Source organism: Mytilus galloprovincialis, chromosome 5 (genome assembly GCF_965363235.1).
Source record: "Mytilus galloprovincialis chromosome 5, xbMytGall1.hap1.1, whole genome shotgun sequence".
Classification (NCBI taxonomy): Eukaryota; Metazoa; Mollusca; class Bivalvia; order Mytilida; family Mytilidae; genus Mytilus; species Mytilus galloprovincialis.
This window is the reverse complement of record NC_134842.1, coordinates 33,133,587-33,152,459: the sequence shown is the minus strand read 5'-3', so window position 1 is coordinate 33,152,459 and position 18,873 is coordinate 33,133,587. Positions and strand designations below refer to the sequence as shown.

At 31.4% G+C, this 18,873-nt stretch overlaps 2 protein-coding genes across 3 annotated transcripts in view; one reads left to right on the top strand and one right to left on the bottom strand.

Annotated features, from left to right (window-relative positions):
- Window positions 1-11,919, bottom strand: part of LOC143075645 (two pore channel protein 1-like) — a 41,656-nt gene extending 29,737 nt beyond the window's left edge. The window contains exons 1-6 of one of the 2 annotated variants that reach the window (XM_076251147.1): window positions 11,824-11,919; window positions 8,677-9,047; window positions 8,091-8,204; window positions 3,878-4,008; window positions 2,558-2,646; window positions 1,268-1,302 (exon numbers count right to left, since the gene is read on the bottom strand). In XM_076251147.1, the coding sequence (XP_076107262.1) occupies window positions 1,268-1,302; window positions 2,558-2,646; window positions 3,878-4,008; window positions 8,091-8,204; window positions 8,677-9,047; window positions 11,824-11,884 (801 nt within the window). In that variant the 5' untranslated portion in view covers window positions 11,885-11,919. Of the gene's footprint in view, window positions 1-1,267; window positions 1,303-2,557; window positions 2,647-3,877; window positions 4,009-8,090; window positions 8,205-8,676; window positions 9,048-11,485; window positions 11,679-11,823 lie in introns of those variants that run through there. The other variant, XM_076251148.1, reaches the window with a different exon arrangement.
- Window positions 11,920-12,180: 261 nt separating this feature from the next.
- On the top strand, window positions 12,181-16,879 carry LOC143075646 (dynein regulatory complex protein 10-like). The gene is made up of 4 exons (XM_076251149.1): window positions 12,181-13,244; window positions 14,070-14,303; window positions 15,448-15,519; window positions 16,352-16,879. The coding sequence occupies exons 1-4, from the start codon at window positions 12,312-12,314 to the stop codon at window positions 16,619-16,621; spliced, it is 1,509 nt and encodes a 502-aa protein (XP_076107264.1). The 5' UTR covers window positions 12,181-12,311; the 3' UTR covers window positions 16,622-16,879.
- Window positions 16,880-18,873: the final 1,994 nt, after the last annotated feature.

The following is an 18,873-nucleotide window of genomic DNA, read 5'->3' as shown; positions in this document are numbered from 1 at the left end:
GTAAGCTTGTTCTTCATTTAAAACAGAGTAAACCTAGCTGTATTGTTTATGCGGAATTGGGTAATTATCCTGTAATTGTTAATGTCAAAGTTCGTATGGTTAGTTTCTTATGTAGATTACTATGTGGTAAAGAAAGTAAAATTTCATGTCTTTTATATAAACTATTGTATTTTCATAACTATGGTCTTAACTGTAAATGGATATCATTTGTAAAAAGTGTTTTTGATACCTGTGGAATGTCAAATATCTGGTTGAACCAAATGTTAGATACATGGGTAATTAAAAGTATTGAGTTGAAACTTAAAGACCAGTTTTTGCAGAATTGCCTAAGCGAAATTAACACTACTCCTAAACGCTTATGTTATAGAATTTTTAAAACTGATATTAAATTAGAAAGCTATTTTTCCAAATTATCAATATATAATCAATTTATATTGTGTAAATTTAGATTTGGGAGTCACCAATTACCTATCGAGACGGGAAGGTGGAATAACATATCAAGAAATGATAGGTTGTGCCATCTTTGCGAATCAAGAGACGTAGGTGATGAATATCATTATGTTACGTCATGTAATGCTCTGAATCAAGAAAGAAAGATGTTGTTACCATACTATTGTACTCATCGTCCAAATATTTATAAATATCAACAATTGATGAGCTCTAATAATTATATTGTTCTTGAAAAACTTTGTAGATTTATAAAAATTATAAATGTGAGGGTCACTCCTTCTGGTTAGTTTGTAATTTAATGTTTATGATTGTATTGTTCACATGTGCTTCAATATTTAATGTATTGTTTATATATTCTCTGTAACTATGTAATTTGTACTTTATGAGAAATAAAATTCATTTATATTTTCAATGAATAACTCTACAACTTTAAACTAAATTGGTCTACACAATTAAAATGAACAGAAATACTTGAATACCTATATACATAAAAGTGTCAGGCAAAGTTGAACTTTGAGATAGTGATTTGGCTATTTATTTGATGTCCTTTTTGTTTATATAGGTCTACAAATGTTTTTTGTTTTTTTTAAATTCGAGCGTCACTGATAGTCTTTTGTAGACGAAACTCGTGTCTGGTCCGGGGCAAATACAAAATTTCAATCCTGGTATCTATGATGTTTATATATACCCTTGGCTTGTAAATTTTCGCCTTTGAGCATACCTGGAGATAATAAATCCAGAAAAAAAGCTTTGAACGTTTGAAATTTATAACAGGAACTTGTTGTTTTTATATTTTATAACAAATATTCATACTTACTGCATCCCCATGAATCCCAGAAAATAAATAAAACCCTACAATTAAACCATGTGTATATAATATTAACATTAACATTGATTTTCATATTATTTTTTTAAAGAATGAATAATATTTTATTTATTTCATATTATAATGGTTTCCAGTTTTTTTCGCTACTGTACAAAGCAATATGTAAGATTTCTTTTTTTAAGACTTTTAATTATATTTTTACAGTAAAATTTTCTGGAAGTGATTTCATTGTCAAAAATGATAGGCACTATAAATCTGTACATTACAGCAACACATTAACTTTTATCTTATTTCTAGCTGTCATCCTAGTTTACCTAAACCATCACCTCACAGGCTCTAGTTAACTTTAAGGGGGTTCGCGGGTCTAAATCATTTATATAGGATTTCTCTATATTTTTCTATAAATGAACTTTATCTTATAGTTAATAGAAAAATAAAATAAAAAAGTGGGGTCACCGTTCATTTTTGCTCACAATCTGCCTTCGAAAGAAGCATACATTTTTGTAAAGGTGGTTTTTTTCTGTTGAAGTAATAGGAGAAATAAAGGTAATATCGAAATAAAAAAAGGGAAATTTATTACAGAAATCGCTAAAATTTTACAATAATTTAGTTTAAGTACAGCTTATATGGAAATTATATTAAAAAAGATAGGTCACCGATGAGTTGAAAAAGATATTTCAATTTTAGAGCCAAAAAATGGCATTTTTACACCAAAGGGAGATAATTTGGAACTTTTTCACTGATGTATACATTTTGAAAGTCATCTGGGGCCAACACGAAGTGATTGTTTTGAATGATTTTTGTACCATATGATAAAGTAGCAACTACAAAAGGAAATAAATAAAATTTGTAATGAAAAACAAATGTTTGATTTTTTTCTGAAATTTTTATACCCTCGAGCCTCCTTAAATTAATATTTGATACATAAACTTCCATGCTATGAAATGTACATGCAAGAATTATGATTTTATCTATGAAAATTAACTGAAAATTGGAAATGTTATTAGTTTATACCACATAGAATTTACTTGTCTAAATTTGACCTATTAACATACTTCAGCTTCTAATACTTCATTTGGTCTCTGGCAAAATGTTGTCTCATTGGCAATAATACCACATCTTAATTTGATCTTCAATTGTTTGTTCATTGCTTTTATGTTGTTTTTGCTTCTGTAATACTGTCTCAGTTTGAAATTTCAATCAGGTGATGTTTTTCACTCTCAATAAGATAAAAGTTTTAGGGTTCAATAGGCTTACTTACAGATGTAATATAGAGCTTACCTAATATAGAAAATATCAACATGAAAAACAATAACAACAACAACATGTCTATAATAGGTGGCATGGACTGTAAAATCTGTCGGAATGTTCTGAAATAAATACAAAACAAAACAATTTCAGCTTTTAAATGTAGAAAATAAACTCATCATAGATACCAGGACTTAATTTTGTATATACGCTAGACGCGGATTTCGTCTACAAAAGACTCATCAGTGACGCTTGAATCCAAAAAAGTTAAAAAGGCCAAATAAAGTACGAAGTTGAAGAGCATTAAAGACAAAAATTCCTAAAAGTTCTGCCAAATACAGCTAATATACACATGACAAAAGGTAAAACAGATGGTAAAGCCTTATACAACATATTTTGGCATGAATGTTACAAAGTTTGGTTCCAATTAGACTGGTAGTTTCAAAGGAAATCTTGGTAAATGTTAACAGACAGCGTGTGATTAAAATAGCCCAGCTGTATTTGGCAACACTTTTAGGAATTTTGGATCTCAATGCTCAACTTCGTACTTTATTTTACTCTTTTTTTTAACTTTTTTGGATTCAAGCGTCACTGATGAGTCTTTTGTAGACGAAATGCGCGTCTGGCGTATATAGAAAATTTAGTCCTGGTATCTATGATGAGTTTATTTGGGCCATGTGAGCTAATAACATTAGACACATACTGTAAATTCTGTTGGAATATTTTAAAATATTAAATAATAAAAGCTCTAGATTGAAATGAAAATCCTTGAACTTTATTTATAAAACACTTAGCTAGTACATCATTTTAGTTCAGTTAAAATTTAATTGGAATTTTGAAAATAAGGATAAAATTTAATCAATATTTATTTGAACTGGTTGCTTCCTGTCACTCAGAGAAACTAAAGTAATCTAAATTCTAAAGTGTTTCTTAAGAGGGAAATTATAAACACTTAAGATTGATGTGAACTCTTTAAAATAACTGTTCTTTAAGAAGATCTAGCTATATATAGAAGGACAAGAAAACTCTATTTTAATCCATTTCCATAATTATGTTGAATCTGTGAAACAGTGAAATAATGCATTCTTAAAAACAAGTTATATGATTGTAAGTCAGTTTGTGTCTAAAACCTGAACTCTGATTGATGTAAAACTTAAATATACACAATGTGTCAAATCAGTGAACCATGAAATATGGGTACCTTGACCATAATAGAGTATTGCAAGTAGTTAGTCTCTCCAAAATTCCATAGCACACAATATTATACTGCTGAATATTCAATGACCCCTCTATCAGCATGATTAGAAATTATCGCTTCAACAATTTGGTAAAATTTAATATTAACAAACATACCTTCTGACCCCTCTGCAGTAGTATGTATCTATGAGAAACAATGGCCTCAGTGATCTTGTGACTCTAAAATGGTTATGCTGTCGTATTATCACAACTATAGTCTCTATAAATACGATGATCAAAGTACAACTCTGAAAAATAATTTTATTATTAACTTTCAGTTAAATTTGTACTATCATTAAAACTAGAATGTGTCCATATTACACAGATGCCCCACTCGCATTATCCTTTTCTATGTTCAGTGGACCTTGAAATTTTGCATCAAACTTACTCTAATTTTGCATTAAAATTAGAAAGATCATACCATAGGGTACAGGTATACTTAGTTTCAAGTTGATTGGACTTCAACTTCATTAATCAAAGAGCTGAAAGCTCTGAAGAAAAATGACGCCACTGTCTCTAATATTGGGATAGTTTTTATGCAAGTCTTGATTTTCACATACCGTAATTAGTTTAACAATGCAACATGTCTCGTAAGCATATAATTGATATTCGTATATATGTGTGTGTGTGAAGTGAAGGTGACAACTGGCTGTTTTTTTAAGACAAATGAATAGGTCAAGACTACCTGAATTGTACAAATAAATACCGTAGAAAGGCTTGTATATTTCTCACTGGTACATAGTCTGAATCCGGGTCGTTCGCGCCCACTCATGTTCGCCCCCTTTCACTTTCACACCCTAAATGTTCGTACCCAATCTTAATTGGTTTTGTGTTTAATAACTCTGTAAGCAAGTGTTTTCTTATAAGTATAATTGTTGTCATTGTCTCAAAATAAAGTGAGACAGCATTTTTATTTGTGTTGAATAAATCTTAATCATGTTTTGGATAGCGTATTGTTAAAAATAATAATAATCCTTTCTAATAAAAGTGGTATTTTGTCAACGTTTTATTTTGTGTTGAATAACTCTTAATCATGTTTTGGTTGCTATAACTTTGTTTCATTGACTTCTTTCAAAATGAAGTGAGATTCTGACTATGTTTTTTTCTGTGTGTTGAATAGATTTTATCATGTTTTGGTTATAATAGTGGATTGCTATATTTTGGTTCCTATATTTTATTGTTTCGTTGTTTCAGATCAAAGGGACCAAGCTGTTAAAAACAATTATCTTTTGTGTTTTTCCTTTAAAATCTTCAATGTTTTACTCATACCAAGCTATAAATACATTCAGTATTTACACCAAAGCAATTTAAAACAACAATCATGATTTTCCAATTATTCAACTTGAATTTGAATTAAAATTGAGCGCGAATGAGTAGAGTGCGAACGGACCTTGGGTGCGAACGTGCGAGGTGCAAACCTGCAAGGTGCGAAAGTGTATTGGACGCAAACAGACCTGATACCACAAAATATTAAGTAAATAATCTTTTTGTTACTGTTATCAAAGGTCTAATGAAACTCAGGTAATTTCAAACATTTGTCAAAGAATTCTAGTCAAACCGGCACCTGGACAAATCAGCACCTGGTTAAATCGACACCTGATCTAGTCAATTCGTCATCCATGTTAAATATATATTTTAACAGTATTTTAAGCAAAAAGAGTAAAAATAAGTAAGGGGTTGCCAGAATTTTTTTCAGTATTTAAGCAAAAAGAGTTAAATACTAACTTTCACATTTTTGGGTGTTCATTGTACATTTTGTATAAATTTATTTTTCTCAACTAAATGACATTTTTGGTGTATTTTTAATGATATATATATGAGTAGTCAAAATAATTATTACGTCTGACAAGGCTTTTTTAATTTTATTCTGGGACACCTTTCTATGACCGCAAGGCTATGTTAATTTTTTTCTGGGACGCCTTCCTAAGAACTTCGTAGGAAGACGTCACAGAAAAAAAATAAAATAGCCTTGCCAGACGTCATAATTATTTGGACTAATACATGAGATATTGGATATTTTTATGCATTATTTAAACCAGTTGAGCATTTTACAGGATTGTTTGTTTAATGCTTTTTAAACTTTACTGAAAAAAAAAACACCTTAAATTTGCTTACTATTTGGCATGAAAGTTTGATTTATTGAAAGGGACTCATAGTTTTCCATTTTTTTTTTAATAATTGTCTAATTGTTAAAACAACAGCTTGGGTAAGGGCTTCGTTGTTTACCTTTATACACAACAACATAATTTCACTTTGGTTTCGTTGTTTACCTAAATACACAACAACATATTCACTATGTACTTGGTAACAGTTATTAATTAATTGAATAGAAAATATTATAACAAATATTATTGGATGCCGAATTGACGTCAAATAGGTGCCGATTTGACTAGATGCCAATTTAACCAGGTGCCGACTTGACTTGTACGTTTCAATTCCCCTGCGATCGTTTGCAGTATTTTCTTGAGAAAAACCTATTTTCCATCATCAAAGAGAAAAAGAAACGGCTTGAAAATGATTCTGGAACGCTTCATGATTGTTAAAATAAGTTAAATTCACTCAAAAAACAATTTTAAAACTTGCGATGTTTAAACAGGAAGTTTCAAAAGCACGTGTAAAAAAAGAAATTAACCGGTGAGAGTGGAAATCCGTACATAACAGATATCACTATAGTACGACTTTGAAAGCAAAACAGTTCCATCCTTTTGTAAAACAGTCTTTAATATACCTATCACATTAATGTTTGAAGGGTCTTAAGCTTATTCAAACCATAAAAGTCGGTATGAAACACCAAAACGGAATGAACAATAACCGATTACGTTTTGTAGTTTACAAATTCTAAACTGGTTCCCGTCAAACTACAACACTTTGTCCGAGTGTAGTGGAATACAAGCAGAAACCAGTTAGTTTGTAAACTGGTTCTGATTACTACACAATGACCTCTCATGCATAATTAATGATAACACAAGCAGATTCCAGTTTGTATAGAAAATAGTAAATACGAAACCAAGCGCGGTAGGCAGAGAAATGTAATGAAGTTCAGGTCGCCAGTAATGGAACAATGACTGCGTCATTTTCCAAAAACTACCTTGACCAAAAACTGTAACCTGAAGCATGACAGACAAAGGAAAGGAGTAACAAACGAACAGACGCACAAACACCGAAAAACTGGGGCATAAAAATAATCATTTGTCTATAAATAATTATTTCTATTGATACAAAAAACAAGAGTGCACACACTGAAATGTCTCGCCTTCTTTACTAATCATTGATATTATGTTGATAGTCCTAAGTATAAAGCGTTATTACAACTGTCACATAAACTTAACTTTAACCAAGATAGTTAAACAAAGACCAATGAACCATGAAAATGAGGTCAAGGTCAGATGAACCATGCCAGGTAGACATGTACAGCTAACAATGCTTCCATACAACAATTATAGTTGACCTATTACTTATAGTTTAAGAAAAATAGACCAAAACACAAAAACTTAACACTGTCCAATGAACCGTGCAATTGAGGTCATGGTCAAATAAAACCTGCGGGACTGACATATAGATCATAATATATTTCCATACACCAAATATAGTTGACCTTTGGCTTATAATATTAAATAAAAAGATCAAAACTTAAAAACTTAACTTTGACCACTGAACAATGAAAATGAGGTCAAGGTCAGATGACATCTGCCCGCTAGACATGTACACCTTACAATCATTCCATACAACAAATATAGTAGACCTATTGCATAAATTATGAGAAAAACAGACCAAAACACAAAAACTTAACTATAACCACTGAACCATGAAAATGAGGTCAAGGTCAGATGACACCTGCCAGTTGGACATGTACACCTTCCAGTCCTTCCATACACCAAATATACTAGCCCTATTGCTTATAGTATCTGAGATATGGACTTGACCACCAAAACTTAACCTTGTTCACTGATCCATGAAATGAGGTCGAGGTCAAGTGAAAACTGTCTGACGGGCATGAGGACCTTGCAAGGTACGCACATACCAAATATAGTTATCCTATTACTTATAATAAGAGAGAATTCAACGTTACAAAAATTCTGAACTTTTTTTTCAAGTGGTCACTGAACCATGAAAATGAGGTCAAGGACATTGGACATGTGACTGACGGAAACTTCGTAACATGAGGCATCTATATACAAAACATGAAGCATCCAGGTCTTCCACCTTCTAAAATATATAGCTTTTAAGAAGTGAGCTAACACCGCCGCCGCCGCCGGATCACTATCCCTATGTCGAGCTTTCTGCAACAAAAGTTGCAGGCTCGACAAAAATCATTAATAAATCTACATACCTTTATAAGAGTTCTTTTATGTTTGATGAATGTTCTGAATCCTAACCACTTCATGCGTATTCCTAACTCTAAGGCTAATATCAAAAGTCCAAACAATTCCAGTGATCCATGAACCTGTATAATACATCTAATACAAAGACACATTTTATACCTGACTTAACTGTACATTTTCCAGGAGCCATAATCTATATTATTGTTGCACAAAGGTATTTCATAAATTAAACTTTAATTTAAAGTGAGAAAACTAATAAATGGCTTTATATATATATACATGTTTATGCTTGCTTTCTGCTTATTCAGTCTGATTTTCATGATTCTGTCATGATTTGAATTATTTATGGTAAAAAGTTGATATCTGACCACTAACAATATTTTTTTAAAGAATAAGACTAGCACATCTTACAAAGGCAATGAAAAACATACAATGAAAATGATACTGTATTTTCCTTTCCTTCATAAAAGACTCAGTTTAAATTTGCTGGAAATTTTTATAATCAAAAGACTTGAGCTTTCTGAAAATGCTTGTTGAATTTACCAGTCAATAATTAAAAAGACAATAACAATTAACAATTACATGGTAACTTACCCCTACAGGGAGAGTTAAAAATGGCACTGCTGGTCGTTCACAGGCAGCTAATCCCATTACCAGCAGTGCTGCAAATAAGTCTAAAGCATAGAAAATTTTCTTGTGAGCAATTTTATACGCTGGCAAAGCATTAAAGTCTCTGGGATGTGTACTATATTTATCATTGTTTTCCCCTTCCTGCAGATATATAGCTGCCTCTTGGTAATTCAGTTCCCAAGTTTTATACTGTTTATGTCGTCTAGTGATGGCATGGTATGGAGTGCCCTGGCCCTCCAAAATCTGATGGTTAGATCCAAAACCATTGTTTACATCATAAATAGAGTCACCATTACTGTGTATTCTGTTTGATGGAACATCATATTGGTCTTCATCTGAAATAGACATTAAAAACCAAAATAAACAGTGTTCTAGCTACAACCTTTGAAGAGGGCAGCTTCCGCCCTTTTTTATTGACGCCTGTTCCTTTTTTCTGTTGTTCCTCGGGCATCATACTTTTTATTACTGAACAATGAAGAGCATTTTACATCTTATTGATATGTATAGTTTTATTTCATTAAAATTGATCAAAGGTTTCTATATAAACCTGAAACGACCCCAAATGTCGATTCCTGAACAGTTAGCAAATTTAGACACAAAATTCAAGCTTGAGAATGTCTGAATTTGAATTTTGATAATTTTTTTTTTACATAATAACGTTTCTGACACAAAAATAGAATTGGTCTGACAAGGATAAATTTATCGTGCAACCCTGTGCAATTGAAGATTTCTTCTTGAAACTTTTCAAAAAATTTAAAATTTGAAAAATTTTGAAAAAAATATGAACTAAAAAAAATAGAGAACCCCCCCCCTCTATCTTTTAGAATTCACAATGGTGCAATTACCCCCAAACTCAATCCTAGCCTTTCCTTTGTAGTATGAAACCTTGTAGTACAATTTCAGAGAGATCCATTCACTTAAACACAAGTTATTGCCTGGATTTGATTTAACTACAAAAATACTTGTTTTTGGCCCTTAGGTTTCTAAACTGTTGGCACCAAAACCGTGCAAAATAAATTCCAACCTTCTACTTGTGGTATTAAACATTGTGGTACAATTTCAGAGCAATCAAAATACTTAATACACTAGAAATTATTTTGAAACTAGAAAAATGCGCTTTCGGGTCGATCCGGCCCAAGTCGATCCGGCCCACGTCGATCCGGCCCCACGTCGATCCGGCCCATATGTAAAGTCGATCCGGCCCCAATAAAAAAAATAATTTCTAAGGAATAAAAATAAATATATATTAATTGTAATTCATAAATGTTTATTATTTTTATTATAATGCTAAAGGTGTACGGTAAAAAAAAAGTAAAAAAGGCCTTTGAAAAATATTTTCTTTAGATGAGTATAAAACAACTAGGTTGATTATGTCTTTATTACAAGTTTTCAAGATTATTTGGTATAATTATATTAAAACGTATATAAAAGAATTCAGACATCAACATTAATCAGCAGTAATTAGCATTTTCTTTCAATTGACTGTGATCCTAACAAGTCTTTCATCTTGTGTAACATGTAATAACAAATAGTTACATACATGAACGGTACAAGCCGATCCCCAAGCTGATACATATAAACTTTGTTTTTCTTTTTAAGTTCTTAAAATTTCTAAAATTGAGAAATGTTGTTTGATTTGCCGAATCCTTTCTATAAAAGAGTGCTGATATTATATTTTAGAGAGTGAAAACGTGCATTCAATGTCATTGTTTTGTTGTTTTCTTTGACTTTTTTTTTTTTTTATCTACACACAACTATTCAAAATATTGTCAAAATAAGAAAAATAAATTGACGGCCATATCCGATGTTACAAAAAAAAGTGTTATAGAATAGAATAGAATATTTTTATATGTTATAGAAGCCTATGATGTAACCTAAAAAAATACAAATAATTATTAAGATATACACCAACCAGAAGATCAAACTATAAAGACCTTGTTGAAAAACAGATTACGTAACTTTAATTAATCAGCATTGGATTGAATTAAGTGATTACGAGTGGCATTACCTTAGTTCACAATCATCAGACAATTGTTGAATAAACAAACCAATTATAGACTAATGATTTGATTAAATAAGTCATAATGATGCGTTAAATTTTATAGGTCCATTGGACTGTAAATATTTATTTAGCTATTCTGTTTGTGAACTGAATAAAATAAAAATCGCCATGAAATTCAAAGTAAAAATTATCATGGAAAATAACTTCATAATTTAAAAATGTAGAAACTGTGATACAAACAGACACAATAACACTAATTTTCATATCGTTTTAAAATAGTTCTTTAACTGGTACTCCAATACTTCACTGACCTGTTGTCATCCATGATCGATCGGATACTTTTTTCAAATTTCATTTATACTGTTAAAGTTTGTGTGACAAATTCCTCCAAAATCAATATAGTCAATTCATATTTTATTATGGGGCCGGATCGACGTGGGGACGGATCGACGTGGGCCGGATCGACTTGGGCCGGATCGACTTTGGGCCGGATTGACTTGGGGCCGGATCGGTTTGGGGCCGGAACGACCGGATACCAAAAATGCTTGTTTTGGGCCCCTTTTATCTAAACGGTTGGGACCATCATCCCCATAATAAATCCCAACCTTCCTTTTTGTGGTATTGAACCTTCTGAATACATTTCATACAGATCTATTCACTTAAACTAAAGTTATTGTCTGGAAACCAAATTAATGTGTCTTAGGAAACGACACTGACATCAGGGCATTAAACTAACCAATAAAAACACACCCTGTATTAATTGAATCTTACCTGCCAAATCAAATTTCTCAAAATTTTGTAAATTTGCTTTCATGCTTAAGCATAAGTGACTAGTGTGGTATATTGTGACAGTTGACAGGCTGTGCGTCTCTTTCTTTGGATCATAGAAGTGACTGTGTATTTTCAAACTTGTCAGGTTTTATTTATCACTGGTACATTTGGACTAATTGAACCCTTGTTATCTACTCAAAAATAAACTATTAGTATTATCTCACTGACTTTCCACAACACTATTTTTTCAATGTAGCAATTAAAATGCAATGTCACTAGCCAGTATAAATAGTCAATCTTAAGTGTTTCAAAAAGAGATGCACATTAATAATAAATACCTGAGGGTGAAAATCCATTTTCATTTCTGATTAATAGGGGACTTTCAATATTACCCGCCATATTGTTTTCATTTTTGATAATCAAGGATAAGTATAGAGGATTGCGAATGTATCATGTGTATTCTAAAAATATTCCGAACAAAGGTTATTTCCGCTTAAAAGTAGTTCCATGACAACTTAATAAAATCATGAGCAACATTTTTTGCTTTATTCCCTTAGGAGACTAATATCTTCTTTTTTTTTCTTTTTTTTTAAACTGTATTTTTCATTTCATCGAACTATTTTGTAGATTTATGCTATTCAAAAAAGAGAGACACAGAAATTGTAGAAGTACTATTTGTTGCTAGGGAATGCGTATTAAACAAATTCAATGTAATGCGGCTGCAAGACCGATAAACAGTGAATTGGTAATGTTGACGATGTAAATTAGGAATTATATACATATAAGCCTATTGTAAACGTTGTTATCGCCGTTATATTGTGCGAAAATGGCCACCACAGCAATGCGAACACAGACATTAACAGGTTCAATTGCCACAGAGCCAATTTTAAACATGAAACTAACAGTTCCCGTACCCCCTCAAAAAGGAGGACCAGGGAAAATAAGAAACAGACTCCGTTTAGATCCAGCGAGGGCATTAGAACCTGCAAGAAAAAAAATAGCCACAGTTGAAGCACAGCGTGTTATGTCAGTATTTGAGGACACAATACAAAGAATAGAAATTTCCTCAATGATCCCATACATTCTTGAAAATTTGGACAGATTTCGAATAAGCTTTGGGGTAGAACTTTGCAGCTTGCTAGAGAACCACAGTATTATAATCGGTAGTTATAATGAGATAAAAGAACAGCTTGACAGGCAAATGCAAAGGAATAGAATACGATCAGCCAGTTCTGTCAGAAGTGATGCATCACAGGAGCAACAAAATGATATGAATGAAACTCAACCTACTGCTGAAGATGACGAGGATGAAGATTCTGTTGATGGAGGCCAAAGTCCCCCACAGAGTCCTGTTAATAAGCCTCCATCTAGAGGTAGTAGTGCTAGCAGTCGAAGATCTAATCCTTCTGTTGCTAGTTTTGACAGCCAAACAGAACGTACAATGCGGAATTTGAGTCTGGTAGCTCAGCAACTTAGTTCCTCATGCAAAAACATTCTCAGACAATTTCAAATAAACGGTAGTGCATTTAATTCTGTTAAGACCCACTTTCATGCACGACCTAAAGAGAGTACCCAGCTTTTATCTTACATGAATGATTTGAGAGATATCTTACTGAATAAACTGTTAACAACACCTGAGGAAGAAAAAGAGAGAATGGCTTACATCCAGGAAGTTTCAGAAAGAGAGAGAAACAATGCTACTATCATTGCAAAGATGGAAGAAGAACTTGATGCTGCAGTTGCTGATAAGGAAGAAGAGGTATATTTAGATGGATTTAAAAATACTTGGCAAATTTTTTGACTCCAACATGTCAGTCTACATGCATCATGTTTATTGATACATTGTGGATGATATATGCATTTATTAAGAGCACTGAATTATTGTATTTCAAATCATACTGGCATTCTCAATGATAAAATGTTCTCCATTTTTAGTTATAAAGTTACAGAAGTTGAAAAATTTTTAAGATTCTTGAATCAATATTTTAAACTCAAAAACATGTAAAACTATATATAATCAAACATGTCTCCTAAAATTTAAAAAGAATACTATAATTTGCCTTACTTGGTTTACAATGATGTCTGACTTTTGCAAAGAGAACCTGTATTGTAAAAGAGAAACATTTTAAAATTTTAATGACTTTCAACTACAGATACATGTACATGTATATGTTGCCACCACAAAATTGTGTGAATAAATTAGCAATATATACTCACAATCATCATGTACATGTAGCACAAACAGCAGAAACAAATTATTGTAAAAGAGTTATTGTCAACAGTAATAGTTATACAGAAAATTATAGAAGATATGACAATACACATAATTAACAGCGCCTAGTGATGTTTATAGTCTGACCAGTTTGTGTTATAGTAATAGGGGTTGACAAGAAGTTCTATTTATTGCACATCACATTATTTTATTTAAGTTCAAAATGTATACATGTATGTATGAATTTAAAACACATTATAATAATATAAATTGTATAATGATATGACACATTATTTCATATCATACATGTCATAGATACCAGCTAGATTATTTCTTTTAAACATGTGTGTATAAAGATTCTTTCTTTTATAGATGAAGAAGAAAAATGATGTAATAAAAAAGCTACAGACAGAGTTACAACAGATTATAAACTTTTCCAAAGAAAATATAGGAAGGATTAAGAATGAACAGGACAAACAAGAATCAGCTGATAAAAAGAACCATGAAGGCAAAGTACAAAGGCTGCAGAATGAAATAGTACAACTTAAAACCCAGCTTCAAAACCTTGTATTGGAGCATAGAGAAAAGGAACAAGATCTAAGAAGGGTAAGATACATTTTGATGCTGTAAATATCTCAAAATATCGTTTGTGACAGGAAAATGTAAGCGAGACATCATCTCAAATACATACATGTAGCATTAGTATAATATATACAATGCTATTTAAGAGTTAGCATAATTAAACGACGAATCCACAGGATGAGTTCTATAAATATGTTAATGAGTAAGGCGTGGTGTATATGTTTTGTAACATCATTCAAAAGTGGCCTGGTGATTTTTTATCCAATAAAAACCCAGTGGGAATGTCGTTCTAGCCCCCTACTTGTGCACGAGAAAATCAATCAAGTCAATTTTTCGAAAATCATCCGGTTCATTCAAAACAGAGTCGTAACAAAGAGGCAGGGTTTAAATCATGGTTTAACATGAAAAATATCAGATTAAACCATAGTCTAAAGACTCTAAACTCCACCTATCTACATGAACTTGCAAGCACAAAGTACGTCATGACTTTTTTTAATGTAATAACATATCAATCTTTCTATTAAACCATGGTTTTTCAGAAACCGAACTATTAAGCAGATTATCGCATAAAAACTTTAAAGGAAAAATGCCGTATTATGTTACAAGATATATTAAATCTTGTTGAACAAAGTCAAAAAAGTTCTATTGTAGTATTAATAATATAATTACTGGCCTATAAAAATAACCAATAGAATGACATTTATCATTTCAAACTGCTATTTATTCAATTTTTTGGTACCAAATTCAAAGATGACATTAGCATGATTATTATCATTGAAAATTTACATATATTCAGATTTCACATGATGTTGAATTCTGATTTAAAAATATTAAGATGTGGTATATGATTACTTAATACAAGTTACAATGTATAATTATGAGACAATTACAATCCATTCGAAAACAAAGACAGTGGATGTAAACAAAGGCCACTGTAAATCAAATACTGTAGTAATTTAAGATTTATATAGTTATTATCTACCAGAATGGTTAACATAATTAAAGCATGACATGAAGGAAAAAATATCAGCCCGTTAAAAGATACATGTATGAACCAAAAATTGGCAGACAGAGAACAACTTATTAGCTCCTGATTGCATAGCTTGTACATATGTACATGTATATCACAAATTTCTTAAATTACAGTAATATTATTTATATTTTACAGATGAAGTTTAAGGTGGAGTCACAAGTTGAAGGTTTAATTCAGAAATATGATGGCGAAATGAATGAGAGACAGGTAATTTCAGTCATATATGAAATAAGTAGTTTTAGTATGACGTCAATTATCACTGAACTACGTAGTAGTAGTATACATATTTGTTTAGAAGCCAGCTGGAGGACACCTTCAGGTTGCAGGAGTTTCTTGCTACATAGAAGACCCATTGATGGCTTTTGGCTGTTGTCTGCTCTATGGTTGGGTTGTTGTCTCTTTGTCACATTCCCCATTTCCATTCTCAATTTTACACTTTGAATTCACCTACAACTGCTACTAAGCAGGGTGTTGAAGACTGCATAGAAAAGCCAAAAGGTTGAAAGCATTTCAAAGCAATGCAAAGTTATAAATGGATATGAAATCTCAAATAATTTTTTATCAGAATAGACTTAAGTTCTAAATGAAAAGTTAACTTAACTACACTAGACTTTCTCATTGGTAAATTGGTGATTTTTTTTATCAAGTCTGTTCTAAAAATTAGAAGGCTGATTATCAGAACTGAAAGTAAAACACAGTGTTGTCAGATCCTTGAAAGCTTAGCTTGGGCTCAAATCTGTATTTTAATCAGATTTCAACATTATCTAGTTAGTATTGGGTATTTCATTACAGATTCACTGCTATATTAATAAGTGACAACATTTAATTTTCATGACCAAATTCTTACTATAGAATAAATAAATCTTATATTACAATTTGAAAGTAGGTCAAAAGCACAATAAAAACCAACTGTACATTTAGAATATTATCATCATTCAGAACTAACTGTTTGTTATGTCAAACATTTACATCCTAAATCTTTGTAAACAGTAAAATTGGAGGATTCAACTAATAATCTTGTGTTATCCTTATATTTCAGGAGGAATATGAAGAAATAGAAGCTGCATATAATGCTCAGAAGAAACAGTTAGATGAAGTAGAAGAAAGATTTAAAACTATGTCAGCTGAGTACGACCAGATTCAGGAAGAGAGGAGACTGGCCCGTGAGAAACGTGAAGCTGCTGAGCGTGAGATGGCTCTCATGGTCAAAGCTGCTACAACAGTCCAAGCTTTCTGGAGATCATTCAAAGTCCGTAAAGCACTTAAAGCAAGGAAGAAGAAAGGTGGTGGCAAGAAAGGAAAGAAATAGACTGAAAAAAAAGAGAATGTTTATGTTTTTGAAGACTTTTCAAGAATTATAAATTGATTGAAAGAGTAACATTACAATTTCATTGATAGAGAACAGCTACCTAATGAATATTTATTGTCCCAGTATTTGTATACCTTGATTTTATGACATTTACTTTCTACTGAGAATCAGTGCTCTTCAAATCTGTAAATATATCTATGGGAGCTTTTTGTGTACCCTTATGAAATGTGATGAACACATAAATTTGTAATAATTAAATTAGTTGTTATTTCTCTTCCAAATCTCATTTATCAAAGTCTTAGGAGACCTGTTCTTATAACCCATAATGCTTATAGATTGATGAAATATATATATATATTGTTTGAATATATTTTAATTTTACACCATTTAATATTTGCTACTGCATCATTAAAACTAAAGAAGTGATAGTATGGTTTCTGCTCTTCGGTCAGGTTGATATATATATCTCTTTGACTTATTCATCATTTTTATTCTCAATTTTATTTATTAATGTTTGGAAATTCATGGGTTTAATTTGAGCTTTGTTCCAAAAATAACCTGTATTCATATGGCAATATAATACTTACTCATGTTTCTTATCTATCCTCTAAAATATGGGTTAATATCATTTACTTTAAGTGTACAATTTTTATAAAACTTAAATTTTTAAAAGGTTGAAGAAGAAAATTTGTATTATTTTAAAATCATGAGAGAACAACCTAACTTTATTTGATGTTACTTAAAAATGAAATGCATTTGGGAAAAAAAATAATACATGTACATGTCTGCAGTATTGTATCATTTTAAAAACTTCATTTTAAAGTTCACTTGACAAAATTTTCCAATTTACCAACCTGTAATGAGAAGATTTACAAGTTCTGATACTGTAATTTTTCTTCTATCATGCATTTGGAAATAAAAACATGGAAAGCATGTGTTTCTATTCTTTTTAAAGAGAAAATTGTAGAAAGTCTTGGAAATGCTTACCCCTCATAAACAAAAAATAGAAACAATTGAATGCTTGAATTAACATATATCTCCCCCTAAAACTTTATCTTATCTCATACATTGTATGCATAAATTTTTTTAGATGCTTATGGGGAATGGATCCCTTTCTCAACAAGAAGTATCTACCCTGAAAATTGGATAGAAATGTTTTTTTTCTGTTTTAGAGCTATTTAATTATTTTCCCTGAAACATATTTTTTTTTGCAGTTTTTGGTCGTTTTTGTAAAAAATATTGTAGCTAAAATAAAAAAAATAAATTATAATATTGATCAGCACAAGATCTGTTAACCCTGAAAATAACAAAACAATCTTTCAACCGGTTTATAAGCTATTGCCCTAGAAATGGATATTTTTTGGCAATTTCTTCTATTATTTGTCTCCCTTTATCTCTGATGCAGCTACCTTATAATACAAAGATCCAATATGTCACATGTCTATTTTCATTTTCATGGTTCAAATTGATTGGTAGGTGATTGCTATATGTTGCATCAGCCAAAAAAAAAGTTAAGATATTACTTGAAAATATTTTTTGTTTGTTTGGTCTTTTTCAAATTGAGGTGATACAAATATAACTTTCATGTGAAATATTTACTTGTTTTGAGTGATATGATTATTACAGTGGCGGATCCAGGGGGGGTTCCGGGGGTTGGAACCCGCCTTTTTTTTTGGCCGATCAATGCATTTGAATGGGAGCATATAGTTGGAACCCCCCTTTACTCTGGGATGGGAACCCCCCCTTTTTTAAATGGCTAGATCCGCCACTGTACTATGTTTTGTATATAGAATCCTTGCAGAGAATACATATTCGCAAGACCTAAACTTCCTTTACATAAATAAATGACCTTGTCAGATGATCACCAAAATAAATGCAAGTATGTTTCAGTTGGGCAAAAACATTGGTAGATCTTCATGCAACAATATTCCAATTGTCTACCAACCATTTTTAATGTTGTGCACATTCTTTTTATTGGTCACATGTGACTAAGTGTTTGAAAGGCACATCTGTTGCAAATAGTGATTCTCTGTGGTCAAGTGCTATTACCTGTGATTAAAGGGAGATGACCCTGACCTGCAACCTGTTGAGTATAAAAAAGATATAGTTGAACAACTATTCAAGGGAATACATGGCATTGTACTAGATTAAAATACTAACTTGATCTATTACTTTCATGGTGTAACTATTTAACAATTTTATAATCAATATCTTCAATCAAGACAACAAAAAAATGTGGAAAACTGATTATT

Excerpts from the sequence above, each read along its gene's own strand:
- LOC143075646 (XM_076251149.1), top strand. The coding sequence starts at position 12,312 with ATGGCCACCACAGCAATGCGAACACAGACATTAACAGGTTCAATTGCC. Across the intron at positions 14,304-15,447 it reads AGGAACAAGATCTAAGAAGG|ATGAAGTTTAAGGTGGAGTC; the intron begins GTAAGATACATT and ends TATATTTTACAG. Across the intron at positions 15,520-16,351 it reads GCGAAATGAATGAGAGACAG|GAGGAATATGAAGAAATAGA; the intron begins GTAATTTCAGTC and ends CTTATATTTCAG.